The 12292-nt window shown below is 45.9% G+C and overlaps 1 protein-coding gene across 1 annotated transcript in view; it reads left to right on the forward strand.

Annotated features, from left to right (window-relative positions):
- COL22A1 (collagen type XXII alpha 1 chain) overlaps positions 1–12292 on the forward strand; it is a 328017-nt gene that overhangs the window by 153706 nt on the left and 162019 nt on the right. The window contains exons 13-14 of the mRNA XM_043507305.1: positions 9046–9099; positions 11306–11359. Of these exons, the coding sequence (XP_043363240.1) occupies positions 9046–9099; positions 11306–11359 (108 nt within the window). The remainder of the gene's footprint in view (positions 1–9045; positions 9100–11305; positions 11360–12292) is intronic.

The following is a 12292-nucleotide window of genomic DNA, read 5'->3' on the forward strand; positions in this document are numbered from 1 at the left end:
TGCCTCCCTCTATAAAATGAATAAGTGAAGGAAAAGTCAAGTGAATTACTGTTTGAATTGGAAGGCAGCAGGGCTAATTACAGTCTAAATGCATGTTTAGGGCTGATTTTTGCCATTACTTTCCTGTTTAGATAGTTCCCATCTTCATTATCATAGGCCACAACCCAGAGTTTCAAATAAAATATGTGATTATAGGCCACGGCTGTTTTCAAGCTGAAGACATGTTTGTAAACTTGGCAGCTACTTGAGGAGTTGCAAGTGAATGGGATAAAGGCAGATAAACATGATATGTTAGCTTAAAAAAGCCACTGAGGGATTATTCTTCTATTTCAGTATTCATTGCATCGGCAGTCTAGGATTTGAGACTCACAAATAACTCTAATTCATCCCTTGACTCTTCCCTATACCTGCGAGCCACCTCCCTTCTGTTATTAAATCAGTTTGTTTCAACATACCGATACATTCTGATATAAACTTTATAACGGAATCCCCTTAGCACTAGATGATCCCACTACAAAGCCCCATATAACAAGCTGCATTCAAGTTACTTCTGTAGCACTGTCTACCCCAGGATGTCAATATACTTCACGTGAAATATTGGAATGATCAGTGTAGACAGCACCTCCACCAATACAGAGTGCTGTATTTTGATCTTAGCGTTAAGTTGTTGTCTTGTATATTTTGTTGTATCTGACGGGGGGGGGGGCGGGTGACGGGATCTTAGTAGGAAGTTTGAGTCATGCCTGTGTGTGGTGGAGTTGTTACTTGCAATAAACCCTTTGAATTCTGTAAGTGACTGTTATGATACACATAACTTAATCCTAAACAGGAAATGTGTTGTACTTCTAAAGTGTGTTCCTAAGGGGCAGGGTCACCAATTTTACTCCCTCGCCTCCTTTTTGATTGACAGATAAGTCAACCAACTGTCTCTTTTCATTAAGGATTAAATTCATTTCTCTGCTGTGGGCCAGTACATGCGGTATGCCCAGGGGTGAAAGTAAGTTAAAGGATTTACCGGTACGCCGGAGAAAAGGTGTGGCCTCAATGGGAAGAGGCAGGGCCTTAAATCCCTGGGGCCTTTCAATCTTGATTTAAAGGGCCCAGGACTCCAGCTGCGATAGTGGCAGCTGGGAGCCCCAGGCCCTTTATGTAAGGGGACTGTTGCCCCCTTACTAACATTCAGTGGGGGTGTTTTGGTTGGCTAGCCCCCAGTACTAAAAGGGGAAGGGTCTATGGGAAACCAGGACCCCAGGAAAAATGGGGAGAGGCCAATGCTCCCGGTCAGTCTGAATGACAGGGCGGGCAGGCTAATCAGAGAGTCAGGAGGCCAGGGAGTCCTGTCCTCCGTGTGAGCTGGATTTGCCTGGGTCAGACAGAGTGGGGCCGAGCCAAGGAGAAAGCGAGGGCTCAAGCTAAGCTGGGGAGCAGAGCTGGGCCAGATCCAGAGGGACCAGAAAACCAGCCAAGAGAGAGCAGACCCTGTCCGGGGAGCAGAGCTGCGGCCCCAAAGCTAGAGGCACGGCCCAGAGAGAGCAGAGCTGCAGCAACCAGAGCCAGAGGGGCCAAAGAAGCAGCCCAGGGAGCTGGAGGCAGAGCAGCAGCAGCAGGGCAGAGACAGAGCGGTGGAGCTGGGGCTGGAGCAGTCCGGAGCTGGGTGCGGTGAGCAGCTGGGGAGAGCGAGGGGGGCCCTGGGCAGCAGGCCCAGCACAGGGAGATGCCTCAGCCAAGAGGCTCTGCAGGCCAGGCTTAGATCGTAACCCCGACAGGGCGGGGGCGACACTGGGAAGAAGGATCCTACCACTTAGCGCCTGAGAGCGTGAGGCCACCACTGGAGCAAGTGTCCAACCCACAGCATCCCTGCAGCACAGCCAGGGCCTGAGAAGAAGGCCTGGGACTTACAAGGAACAGACTGTGAACTGCCCGGACGTTCCAGAGACACGGTTTGTGATGCTCCCTGCCACAGAGCGGGGTGATGTGTTTCCTTTAACCTTTCCCATTTTCCCTTATTCTTTTTAAAATTAATTGTTGATTAAATAACTTGCATTTGCTTTAAATTGTATGTAATGGTCAGTGGGTCAGAGAAGTGCCCAGTGCAGAGAGAGTACCCCAGAGTGGGGACACACTAGCCCCTGTCCTAGGTGACCACAGCAGGGTTTGGGGGTCAAGCCCCCCAGGAATCCTGGGCCCAGCCTTGTTGGGGTTACGAGGACTCTGCCAGACAGGAGAGGGGAAGGGGGAGTCCTCAAGGGCAGGGAGGCCACTGGGTAAAGGAAGTGGGAGCAAGGACTCAGATCCTTTCGCTAGCCCACTTCACCGGGGTAGTGCAGAAGCCAGGAAAGTTCCCCACGATAGCGGAACTATTCCCCTGCTTACATTTAAATCATCCCCGAGCTGTCAGCTGCAGAGGCGGCTAGGAGCTCCAGGGAGATTTAAAGGGTCCAGCAGCGCCCCGAGCCCTTTAAATCACTGAGGAGCCCTGGAGGCTCCCGGTTGCCACCGCTACCCTGGGGCTCTGGCTGAGCTTTAAAGGGCCTGGGGCTCTGCTGTGGTAGCAGCTGTCAGAGCCTCGAGGCCTATAAATCCTTGCCTGAGCCCTGCTGCCCGAGCCCTGGGGTAGCAGCAGCCAGGCTCCATCGGGAATTTAAAGGGCCCCAGGGCTCCAGCCGCCGCTACCGCCTGGCCCTTTAAATCCCCTCTGGAGCCCCGCCTCCACTGCCCCAGGGCTTCGGCAGCAGGGCTACAGTGGGAATTTAAAGGGCCAGGGTGGTAGTTGTGGCTGGAGCTCCAGGGCCCTTTAAATCCCCGCCAGAGCCCCGCCGTCGCTACCCCAGGGCTCGGGCAGCAGGGCTCAGGCAGGGATTTAAAGGACTCGGGGCTCCGGCAGCCGCTACTGCCCCAGCCCTTTAAATCCACTCTGGAGCCCTGCTGCCACTACCCCAGGGCTTTAAATTGCCGTCTGGGAAAGCCGGTCCCAGTACAGCACATCGGCTGTTGCCGGTATGCCGTACTGGGGTGTACCGGCTTACTTTCACCTCTGGGTATGCCCCCTTTAAGTCCTATTTTCAGGACCTCAGTGGGATGTAAGTGGTACACAGACCCCTTTGCCTGAGGTGAATGCCAGCCTAAAAAATAAATACAAGTGAACAAAATCCATCCCTCCATCCCCAGTGAAGCCTATCTAATGTTTTTTTGTTTCTGTTATGCAAAGTACATCAGAACATTATGGTCATTAAATTACTATTGTATTGACTCACTAAGGCCTTGTCTACACTAGAAAGGATTTTCCAGTATCCCTACTGTACCATCAAACCCTCTGAGTGTAGGCACAGTTTCTATTGGGGGGGAAAAAAGTCTCTTGGTATAATTTATATCAGTTCTCCAAGCAAAATAAGTTATGTTTGCCAAAGGACTTTTTTTGCTGGAATGACTATGTGTAGAGTAGGGCTTTCACTGACACAGCTATCTTGGTTAGGGGTGTGATTTTACTCACAGTCCTAAATGACAAGCTGAGGCAGCTAAACTTAACTGTAGACCAAGCCTGACGCTAATGCCCAATCTGTTCCCCAGTTTTTTCTCAAAGATTGAAACATCCACTTGGTCAAAGCACAGCTTGGAACCAGACAGTGCAATCCACCCTTGTACTTTTGTTAAGGCACCAGCAGCTGCTGATCCAGCCCTTGATTTGGCCAGGTGATTTCCACTACTCTGAGGGATGGAAAGCAACTGGCCTGGGTTAACAATGAAAGGGGAAATCTACAAGCCTTCAGGCTGTGACCTTGTAACAGGTCAGGCAGGGCTGAGTGAGGCTTCCCCATTGAAAGGCTTCCCCATTCTCCTGCCTCTGGAGACGGGTGTATTCCTTCACTTCGCTCAGGATAGGAAGGTGAAAGGGGCTGGTAAATAAATGATTGTTCAATCTGGAAGGGCACTCAAATCACTCATGCAATCTGCTCTTCCTGAACTTCTAGGCAGACATCCAGGGGTTCACAGGGATCCAAGGTGAAAAAGTTGTGTGCTCCAAGCAGCTCTGCTTTGTACACCAGGGCCACCTTCTATCTTGTTATTCCAATGCTTTCATTGACATGGCTCAAGCTGTCATCCACTTAGGAGCCAATGTTCTAGGTGCTTCCGGGAGGAGGAGGAGGAGGAGCTGGGTGCAAAAATCCTGCATACAGATTGGCTACCACCTGCCAGACTGACACAAAGAGGAAAGAGGGCACCTCCATTCATCCATGCTAGTGTTGTCCCATCATGGAAAACAAATAGTGAGGAAAGAGGATTTTGTTTCCTGATTCCTCTACTCTAAAAAGGAAAGGGAAGGAAAGTGGTGGCTGTGAGGGGGGAGTTTTGCTGATAAGGAACTGCCTTCTTACATATGTTGGAAGCAGTTCCTTCCCAGGTATATTGACCTTTCTGAGTAAATGATTGCCTTGAAAATCAAATTTGCTATTTGCTGGTTTTCTGTCTCATTAGGGAACCATTCAAATAGAACAGATCTGACTTGTACTCCCCCCCACACCCCCGCATTAGAAATTCCAAACTAAGTGCTCTCCGTGAAGGTTCAGATTGCACAAAATCTGATAATGAAAGTAATGACTTTAATTTATGTATATGCAATAGATACTTTGCTGAAGTCAGCTATTATTAACCCTGAGAAGTGCCATATATGGCTTTAAATAAATCAGGGCCAGATTCTGTCTCTCTGTCTCACAGTGATTAGTACCTTCCTCCACAAATATATGTTTGGAAGTCAATGGTTCCACTCATGGAGTAAATGATTACAAATGTGAGTAAGGATGGCAGAATCTGGCTCTTGATTTATTGGCATTGTGTGGTGTGTTTGTATCAGTATATCTCTGTGTGTGTGTGTAAATATGTGCAAAGGCAACCTTCTCAGGTAATATATGCAGAGGCAACCTTAATTCTGGCATCTCGGGACTTCTGAGTGCTTGACTTTGCAACCTTAATGTTCTTTTAATGTTTTTTTTTTCTATGCGATTTCTTAGGTTTTTAAACAAGCAAACTGAAAAACAAACATACAAAAACCAAAAAAAAACCAGAAAGTCCATCACATACAACCTTATTTCTCCCACATGGTTTATCAGCCAGGTCAAACTTTTTAGATCCACAGCACAGACTTCTGACATTTGAGCTTCCAGAGTAACTGTTAGCAGTAGAAAGTTGTCATCTCCTATGTGGGCTAGCCAGTAGATGGATATGAAGTACACATTTTACCCGTTGGATTCCTAACACTGGCTGACAGCAAAGGAGTGTTGCGACTCAGCGCTGGTCTGCATGAGAAAATATCGCAGAATAGCAATTGCGGAATAACAGCTCTTGAATTAGCTCCCCACTGTCGACACTCCTATTCTGCACTGAGTGCCTTTGTCCTGTTTCGTTTCATTTACTTTGGCAGTGGACTCCATTTGGGCAATTAGTGCAGAATAGCTATTGTGCTTTAAATTATCACCCTAGCCTATCCCACAATAACAGTCCATGTAGACAAACCCTCAAGAATCTTATGTTGTGTTCCAGGTTCTGTGTATAACCCACACACCTTCTGGGTGTGATGTTCTGTCCCATCTAGTGGCACTGAGACCATTTAGAGAGAGAGAAAGAGATTAATGAGTCTGCTCTACAGCCTTTGCTAGCAGCCAGTTGGCTTTTAGCTCATGCGGTAGAGGCTCATGCAGTAAGCTCCAGAGGTCCCCAGTTCGATCCCGACAGCCCGGGTCTGATGATGTTACAGATGCTCTCATTGTTACAGATCTTTCTGTCCCTAACCACTCCAGTCTGTCCTTGCCCCAGTTGAGATTCCTCTCTCCACCCGCTTCTCTCAGGTCTTTGTCCCAGTCTTCCCACTTGCTGCCCTCTATAGGCCCAGCTCTTCACTGATCTGCAACCCAGTCAGACTGTTTCACCTACATGCAAGGGGAGCATTGAGCACAAAGGAGATACAGTCCCACAGCTCTCAGTTCTGGTACCCAGGACAATGGTGGCCTTGGAGCAGTAATTTTGGGGAAAGTCTTGCTCAGCCCATGCAAACCTGGTAGAAACACGCTCTGTTCAAATGGAATCTTTGGAGAAATTAGCAGCCAAACTCTAATAATGTGCACTGAACATGTGCAAACTGACATGTTTGGGGGCGTATGAGTTGGCCAAAGGGGAGGGATTTTTACAGGAATATCAAAAGGTGACATCCATCCCCATGAAATCTCAAGTCCCTGCTCCAGTGCATGGAGGCACTAGAACATCTCAGCAAAACAGGGGTGAGAATGTTTTTAACATGGGTCAAACAACGTATTTGTCCGTAATTGCATTCTTGGAAACAACTGAACTTTTTTGGCTGAAAATTTCCAAAAAAATTCTGCCTGAAGCAGACACTTGGGATGGAACAGTTTGGCCTGAATGGTTAAAATTTGGCAAGTTACAAACAACTGAAACAGGATTGTATAATGGGAAGCTTGGGCAACTTTAAGTAACAGACATTGCTACCAATGCCACCTATAATACACACACACACTGTAGAACAGCATTGCATTTCATATTGAGTTAGCTTTTGTACTGATGTTTTAGGGTGAAGAAGGGCCTCAGGGTTTACCTGGATTGAGAGGTGAAAAAGGAGAAAAAAGAAATCTGTTTAAAATAGATGTTGCACCATTATGATTAGACTATCCAGACGTCTTGAATCCATACAACTAACGGAAATTTCATGAGAAGAGGTCCTGTTGCCAATGTTTGGTACTGTGGGTTGGCGGAGAGGAGCTTTACTCCCATAATTTGTATCTAGGAAGGTTGAGCTGGGTTTGAATCTAGAAATGGGCAAATGTTCAGGGGTTTCCTGTTTTGCCTTAACTGGTTCACTTATGCTGAATAAAGAGACTTATGAAGTGCCTGTCACAGCTGTGTGTGATAAAGGCATATAATTTATAAACCAAGAGAGCTCGGACGGGGAAAAAGTCCTCAGGATTTCAGCAAGGATCCCAAAGAAGCTTTGCTGGGAGCAGTGGAGAGTTTGTTAGCCATTCCCCACCAAAGTAAACCTGAACCTGTGCTCTCAGATGCTGCTCTGAAGTTGATTCATTTTTGGGTTCATGACTGTCCACAACAGTGATGTCCAGAACGGAAAAGGCATTTAACCACTTATGTTCCCCAAACACTTAGGGAGCCTTCACTTTGCCTGCAATCTGTACAATTGTACTATTATATGCGACATGGGGCATGTCTCTGCTACACATATTGTAAGGAATCTTAGTCATCTCTACACAAAGCCTCAGAACAAATCCTAGTGATTGCATGTGTTGCTATATATCCATTACTTGGGTCTTCTTTCTCATCTCCCCTTTGTGGTATATGTTGCATCCTCATCGGCTTGTAAAGCTCGTCACATACATTGTAAGCTGTGACCTGCCTTCAGAGTTTCCTCTGACACACCAATCACTCATGGGCCCTGCTAATACTGGTGTGACATGTAATGTGTTTTATCTGTGGAATTAACCCCAGTTTGAGGGTGTTCTGGACCTGGAATTTCATGACTATGGAGCACTGGGATCCTACACGGTGCCAATCCTATGAATTGCTAGTTTGGAAAGACCGAATCCTTCCTGCTTTAATTGGCTTGCCATTTCCAGCTGCTGCTGTTGATGTCTTAAATTACTTGCTTTAAAAAAAACATCTGTAGTGGGTCCAAAGTCAGGATTAACATGACCTCTCTTCTGTCTAAAACAAACAACTTTAGGAACAAGATGTGTTATTGCTGCTAACAGTGACAACGCCTTATAAACATGATTATTCCAAGAAATAAACTTCTTGCCAAAGGTAGCATTTTCAATAGGCAAAATATTCAAGTGCCTACATGATTTAGGAGCATACGTACCATTTTCAGAAGTAATTTTTAGGCATTCAAGAGCCTACTACCCTTGAAAAATAGCAGCTTCCGTGACCACCTTACAGTCCCTACCAAATAATGCACAGCAGGTTAGTTCAGTCAAATAATAGACTAGACTAACTGTTTCCAGTGCCTGTCCCTCTTCTTTTCTTCCTCCCTTCCTCCCAGCCTCTAATCCAGCAGTGTGTGTAGCTAGTCAAGCTGGGCCAATACTTCAACATCCCCCATTCCCTACTCTTTGTCTGTTTGTGTCATTAGATTGTACATAGAATCATAGAATATCAAGGTTGGAAGGGACCTCAGGAGGTCATCTAGTCCAGCCCCCTGCTCAAAGCAGGACCAATCCCCAACTAAATCATCCCAGCCAGGGCTTTGTCAAGCCTGACCTTAAAAACTTCTAAGGAAGGAGATTCCATCACTTCCCTAGGTAACGCATTCCAGTGTTTCACCACCCAAATAGTGAAAAAGTTTTTACATCATTCAGGGCAAGGATTTGCTCTTGTGTGTTTGCACAGCACCTGGCACAATGGGGCCCTCGGCCTTATATTTACTCTTACTAATAATAATAACAGTGAGAATTACTCACTCCTCAGGTGCATAGGATTTTTCACTTCCATTTTTTTCAAATCTCAATTTCTCGTGGGTATTTCATGTGAGTTGCCTAGTCTAACTTTTCAAGAACCAGGGTTCTTTGTTTGTTCTAGGCTCAGTTTATTATTAATTTGTACTACAGCAATCCCCGGGGGGTTTCTGGGTGCCACACAAATTGGTAGTAAAGGGCGGTCCCTGCCTTAAAGTTATTACCTATAGCCACGACACAACAGAGGGTACAAAATACAATGGAATTGGGATAAAGGGAAGACAAGGGGTGACAGTAATAAATTGGCAAGGTTACATGTGTTATTACTTCATTGTTTTTATATTGTCTTCTTTTTAAATAAGTTAAATGAACAAGGGTATTGGTGAGTCGCTAGCAGCTCACTTGCTGACCAGGGAGTGTTAATGTTGGCAGTGGATCCTCTTGAGACTGTAAATAGTAGGTGCTCACGGTGAAGTGATTTTTCTCCTTGCTTGTTCTTCCCTTGCTGTATCACTTGTGTCTTTGTGCTTTCAGCTGATGTGAATATTATGCTGATGCTGGTTCTGTTGTGTTGCAGGGATCCCCAGGCTCACCTGGCCCTCCCGGGAGGGATGGAGCAAAAGGAGAAACTGTAAGCGTTTTTGTTCCTTCTTTGTAATCCTTTCCTTTCAGTGTGAGCCAGGTAATGGAAATCAATCTCTATTGAGTGGGACATGCCTCAGGGATTTGTGTGTCCATTTTAGGAGGAACAGAAACAAATGATGGAAGGTTAATGACCTCAGCATTGTCTCTTACACGTTCGCAAAGACCGTGGACTTTATAGGGATTAAGCATATTGAGTGACTCCAGGGGCAGAACTGTTACAATTCATTAAGCTGTGAGAGGGGGACAGCTGCTGCTGGGTTGGTTAAGAACTGCAGGCACAAAACCCAGCCATTTGTTTCACTCTAGGCAAAGGGCTACCAGCCTGTGGAGATGGTGGGAATGGAGAATGACTGGAGAAGGGTAACAGGGAAGCCAATGTTGGCATCCCAGTCACAAAAGCAGAGGATTGAACATCTCTTGGTGATGCATACGCTTTTAAAAGCACAGGGATTGGGGAGAGCTGTAGGCTTTGCTGGAGGAAACTCAAGCATGCTGGATAAAATGCCCTTAGCCTCAATGTTGCAGAAGGGGACAAATGTCCAAGCATTTTCCAGCATCCTTTATGGGTGTACTTTTCTCAGCTTGTCACTAATATTTTAGCCCTGCCCTCCGGGCCTCTTACCTCATACCTCAACCACTTCTATGCCTGAATCATCTGCCCATTTAACCTCTTCTCTTACTTTCCCTTTGCTAATCTGTATTCTTTGCCTGCCTCCCTGTTTGCTGTTCCTGGTGCAGGAACCCATTGGCCATGTAGCCTCTGCTCCCTGGTGGTCATTTAGCTGCAATTGGGGAGAACCTGGGTAAAGGATTCCTTTGGGAGGTCAGACATACATGAACTAATAACAGGGAAGGGGTACACAGCAGAATGCTCTCTTGTTTCCCATCCCTGTCATGCTGTGTCTGGAGGTAGCCCAAGTCTGTTACCTGCAGTGTTTTTTCAGAGGTACTCTTAATATTGCAGGTCATTGGATTGTCCCCAAATACCTTACTAAATCAATGCAACTGTATCATATCATACATGAAACTGATTTGGGGATACAACTCTCTGATTTCAGAGAGGTAGCCATGTTAGTCTGTATCAGCAAAACAACGAGGAGTCCTTGTGGCACCTTAGAGACCAACACATTTATTTGGGCATAAGCTTTCGTGGGCTAAAATCCACTTCATCAGATGCATGGAGTGAAAAAGACAGTAAGCAGTATATATATACAGCACGTGAAAAGATGGGAGTTGCCTTACCAAGTTGCCTTACCAAATGGCCGACGTCCACCTTGATTGCATTACCTTCGTTAACACCACAAAAGTAATTTTCCCTCTCTTAATATTCACTCCTTCTTGTCAACTGTTGAGAATAGGCCCTTCCACCTTAATTGAATTGGCCTCTTTAGCACTGACCCCCCACTTGATAAGGCAACTCCCATCTTTTCATGTGCTGTATATATATATTGCTTACTGTATTTTTTGCTCCATGCATCTGATGAAGTGGGGTTTAGCCCATGAAACCTTATGCCCAAATAAATGTGTTAGTCTCTAAGGTGTCACAAGGACTCCTCATTGATTTAAGGATGATATATGGCAATATGGTGTTCTAACATCATAACCTTTTACTGCCCTGATATGATGGGTTAATTGCACTACCCCAACTGTTAAAGATCACATTTGTGTTGGAGCCCTTTTAGAGGCCTGATCAGTTGTAAATCCTAGGTAGCATGAGCCCTGGAAGTGACATTTTGTTGCTTAGGAAACTGCTTGCAAAGAGCTAATAATGTCCAGATATTTCAATGGTATATTTACTTTGGTCTGGTCCTATTATGGTTGCTCTTGAGAAATAGCACACTGTGGACTTCAGGAGCTCCCCATTTTGCCAGAAGCTGGGAATGGGCAACAGGGGATGGATCACTTGATGATTATCTGTTCTTTTCATTCCCTCTGGGGAACCTGGCATTGGCCACTGTCAGAAGACAGGATACTGGCCTAGTCAGACCTTTGGTCTGACCCAGTATGGATGTTTGGATGTTCTTATGTTCACATGACATGTGGAATGCAAGCACTGGAGGCAATGTGGAGCTTTCATTAGTAACACCCATGCATCCTTCAGCGGTGGCTCTTTTTTGTATCTTCCCTAAACATTTCAAAATTGAATACAGGCATTTGAAACCACACAACTAACCATGTGCTCTTTGTTACAGGGAGAATCAGGGCATCCAGGGGCATTTGGACTGCCAGGTCCAGCAGGCCCCAAGGTGAGATTTTCATTTGTTCTGAGTCAACACTTGTTTTTCCTGTTTTGACGTTGTGTATACGTCTGGTTTCTTGGAGTTGATTTGTGATTGTGGTTCTTTACATGCTCACTAGTGAGGGAACAAGCTCCCAGCATTAGGATAATACACACTGCCTACAAAATATTGTTAAAACATCAGTAAATCCACCCAAGCTGTCAGGGAGGGAGGTGAGTATTATCATCCCCATGTAACAGGTGGAGACAGAACGATTCAGAAAGCATAAGGCCTGAATTGTCCAATATCCACTAATTTTGGGTGCCTCGGTTTGTGCCAATTTGCAGTGACTTGGCAATGTACAACTTACAACAGCATTTACATCGCCTCTGGATTTGGTTCAAAGAATGTCTTCAGGAGTCTGGATTCAGTAACGCCCAGCTGAGCCCTACATTGGGAACAAGCCTGGATCTGACGGGCAGTTTTTATGGCCTCTTTCTGCCCTCAATTACACAGATCCAGCTGCTATTGGCTTACTCCCTTATAACTTGGGGCAGAACTGGGTCCGTGATTTGCATCAAGTGGAAGAGGTTGCAGCTTTATCTTTATAACGCAGAGATGCAGCCCGCTGACAATACAGGTGCCATTGTGCAACACACCATCTTGATCTAAATGAAGCAGGTAGCCTTTGTGGGTCACATTTCCATATGAAAGATTGGGGGCTATGAGGCTAAACTATAGAAAACTATGAACTGCATGTAAATGGTGTAATATGCACAGCAGGTTATTATCTGCCTAAGAAAGGGGCCAGATTGAATTCACAGAGCCCAGTTCTGCTCCCACTGAGGTCAAGAGGAGTTTTGGCTCTAACTTCAGTAGGGGCAGGATCAGGCCATGTGTCTACGGGGTCCTGTTTGGCACAGAATAAGAGGATCCATGAAGCAAACAAGCAGCGTTCAT

Source organism: Dermochelys coriacea, chromosome 2, assembly GCF_009764565.3.
Source record: "Dermochelys coriacea isolate rDerCor1 chromosome 2, rDerCor1.pri.v4, whole genome shotgun sequence".
Taxonomy (NCBI): domain Eukaryota; kingdom Metazoa; phylum Chordata; order Testudines; family Dermochelyidae; genus Dermochelys; species Dermochelys coriacea.